Source organism: Apaloderma vittatum, unplaced genomic scaffold (genome assembly GCF_000703405.1).
Source record: "Apaloderma vittatum isolate BGI_N311 unplaced genomic scaffold, ASM70340v1 scaffold2708, whole genome shotgun sequence".
Lineage (NCBI taxonomy): Eukaryota > Metazoa > Chordata > Aves > Trogoniformes > Trogonidae > Apaloderma > Apaloderma vittatum.
Window position 1 is genome coordinate 5,188 of NW_009732214.1, and position 3,529 is coordinate 8,716.

The 3,529-nt window shown below is 48.6% G+C and overlaps 1 protein-coding gene across 1 annotated transcript in view; it reads right to left on the reverse strand.

Moving 5' to 3' along the window:
- Nucleotides 1-3,384: 3,384 nt before the first annotated feature.
- Nucleotides 3,385-3,529, reverse strand: part of PITPNM2 (phosphatidylinositol transfer protein, membrane-associated 2) — a 63,403-nt gene continuing 63,258 nt past the window's right edge. The window contains exon 25 of the mRNA XM_009875424.1: nt 3,385-3,529. This exon is cut by the window's right edge and continues 6 nt beyond it. Coding sequence (XP_009873726.1) covers nt 3,385-3,529 — 145 coding nt within the window.

Below are 3,529 nucleotides of genomic sequence, written 5' to 3' on the forward strand. Positions count from 1 at the left end.
ACGGGCTGTATTGTGCTAGTGTGCGAGAACAGGACGTGGACTGCGACAGAAGAAGCATGACCGTCGCCGGCCGCGCCCGTGGCTGCCCAGACAACGGTGATAGGAAGGAGGAGACAAGAAACTTCATATTCTTTCGTTTCGAAGCAAAAGAAGGTCTTTGTAACGAAGCTAAGTTAGGTCTGTAACCTGACAGTGCCCCTTTAGTAAGGATGGAATATACATTCATCTTTCCCTCGCTGCATCCAAACGGATCCTCTTCCATACGCGTGGAAAGGCATCAGGTCACATGCATTGCTCTCCAAAACAGCTCGGAACAAACAGGTTATAAACACAGAGTTAAAACTATTGCTATTGTTCTTTGAGTGAGTAGCACGTTGATCTTTGCTTCAGAGAGATGAGTGCCAGATGGGGGCGGCTGAGGATAGATTGATGTAGGCTATGATGGACTGAATTGGTGGAGAAAAACTTATTGGCCTTATTTCCTGGTAACTACACCCACCTCATCCGGTATTATTGCAGCAATAAAGGTCCTGCTCTACAATTGCTTCTCTGTGCTGGAGCCTTACAATGGCAACAGATGGGGGGGGCCAGGGAAAGGACCCGGGCAAAGTTTCAAGAAGCTCAACAAAGGATGTGGACAGAGGTGCTATGATTGTCGGTCTAAACTGGTCAGTAGCCGTTTAAAACATGAAGTGATGGAGAGGTGAGTATAATATTGCACTTCTGCATTCATTGACAGTTACATTAAACTTGGTCCATAAAATAATTGCTTTGTACATAATGCCTGAAACAAAAAGCTACATTTTTTAAATATTAATAAACCCTGAAGGTTCCAGTCCCTCCAGACATATTTTTTTCCCTCTACATAAATAAATAACTTTCAATTTTATAGATCCACTTTTTATGTTGAACATTTACATTCGCCTCTGTTTTACACTATCTACACGTAAGAAAAAGTGAACATCTCGTCAGCGTTGGAAAATGTACGGAACATGCCTCGGTTGTGGACTTGGAGGAAAGCTGAGTTTTGCAAAGGCCATATCTAGATTTGCAGAAATTATTTTGTGATGTGGTTTGGTGACTTCACAGGATGGATTTGTGGCTTGGCTTCCTACTCAGATGGCAGCTGTTTGATAATAACATTCGACTAGTGAAGAGCTGGGACAATTCACGTTGTCGTTAAACCCAGTAAGCTCTGGACGTACATTCAGAGAGAGCTAAGCTGAGTCAGCAGAAAGGGAAGTCAGTTTTCGGTAACAAAAGTCATCAGGTACATTCTGCGATTGAGTAATTATCAAAGAGAAAGTGGTTAAACCTTTTGCAGTCGGGCTGCAAGACGTGGGAGATGCACTGGGCGGCGGGCGGGCAGTTGGGTTGGAGCACTCCACCGGCTCGGGCGCCGTCGGCAGCTCGGCACTGTCCCTCCTCTGCCTCCGCGTCGACCCTCCAGCGCCGTGAACACATGAGATCTACCTCGGATGTCTGATGAGTTAAGATTTGCCTACCGTGGCCCAGAGCCAGTTAGCAGAGCAGCGTTCACAGTGCTGTGTATCTCAGTGCGGCCGTCCTGCGCTTCATATGGAAACAAGTTAAGAAAACGAAGCAGCCAGTCTAAAAAATTCTTTGTTATAAATAAGATCCTCGTAAGTAGAAAGTGGTACAAAGAGAGGGAAAGTGTGGTGGGGGAAAGCAGGGTTACACAGACTCGGGGAGCTCGGTAGGACTACAAAATCTCCACGTGAAGAGGCCAACTGAGTCTGTAAATGGGGTGGATGTCCCTCTGCCTCGGGGAAGCGTGTGCAAGGAGGGAACCGGGCCCTTCGCCAGGGCCAGGCTGACCCAGGAGGGACTAAGGGGCTTTTTGGCAAGCCCTCGCTCTAGGCACTGTTCTCCTCCACTGCTGCAGAGCGACGCGCTCCCGTTCCTGTACCGTGCACGCCTCGGTGTCACCGGGGCTGCCAGCCAGCGGCGAGCGCTTCGCCCCGCACACCGGCAGTTCCCCTCTGCCGCGCGCCCAGCTCTGGCAGCGCACAAACCGTCACCTCAGGCACGTCCACTGAGAAACACACCAGGAAAATGAAGATATGGCCTTTCCTGCCTGACATTGTTGGCACACTTCCTTACAGTCTCCTTACTGCTGGAAAAACTTCTGCACAGATTATTATTATTTTTTAAATATATACATATATGTGTGTGTGTGTGTATACGTATATGCATACATGTATATATATACACACACACCCTGGCTTAGCAATATTTCATTGTCATGCACTACAAACAGGTAGGTGTAGCTACATGAGATGGTAACAGGTTTCCATTCTAAAAATCATCAGTGCAAAAAACAATGAGGTTTTACAGTTCAGTAACTACAGGTAAAAGAAGCGAGTCTAGTTCCCATGAAAGCTGCTACTGAACTTGGAGAGAACCTGGGAAGAAGAAAACGTCTCAGAGGTGGGTGTTAAAAGAGTCAGACCCTGCACTTGGATGAGAACTGCAATGCAATCTAGCTGCTGAATGCCTTCAGCTGCTTCCAAATACATGGTGGTTACTTGTGGAAATAATATAGAGAGAGAATATTTGGAGACCTTAACAGCAAATTAAGTGTCTGAGGTTTGTAACAGCTCAAACAAAATTGCTTGTATTTCTCTTTCAATAGGTCAACGCATTCAATTCCATCAGCTTCTAAAAGGTCTCTTTAAAAAATACTAGTAATAACAATGACGACCCCACTTTCTTGGGCATGAATCTGACGACATTCTGCCTCTACCAACTGCATCGACACATCTTTATGCTTTGCCACTGCACGTACTCCTTGAGAAAGTGGCTGAACTTGAAGCTCTTTGTGCGGGTAAAGCTCTTGGTTGCTCTGCCTGGCACATCTCACGATAAATCCCTCGCTTGGGGCGGTCTGTGCCGCGGAAACAGTGAACCCCAAACCCAACCGTGCTGACACCAGCAGAGCACCTCAGTCTGGCTCCTGGGACAACCAAGAACAAGTTCCCCTGGCCTCGTACCCTGTTCCTGCGGCTCTGAGGACAGCACTCGGTCACGCGTGGAGCGATGGCTAACAAGGCGAGGAGGCACATATTTACAGTCACTAAACCTGGATAAGAGAAGGAGGCAGGAGAGAGCGCAATCTTGACCTGGAGACTTTTCCCTCCCCAATTTCCAGCTGTTCCTTGGGCTCACACCGCACAAACCTGATGCTCCTGCTGCAAGGCCTGCACGTTCTGCGTGGGAAACATCCCATCCTCTTCCCAGAATACCATGTTATTAGAGTAGCACCATATTTACCCTTCCAGCCCGTAACACCAGCCTCGTCCCTTTATTCCCTTTGTTTTCTCCTCTGGTGGCTGCAGCCGACAGTTGCTGGCTCTAGCCTGGCTACTTCTGCCCCAAGAGGCCAGACTCCAGCCGGGACGCCGCGCTTCGGCCCCAGCACCCTGTGGCAATGCTCATGCTTCTTTGGCTGCGTTCCCTGTCCCTCTCCTTGTCGCTGTCGGACTGGCTCTGGGTGCGCCCCGGGCGG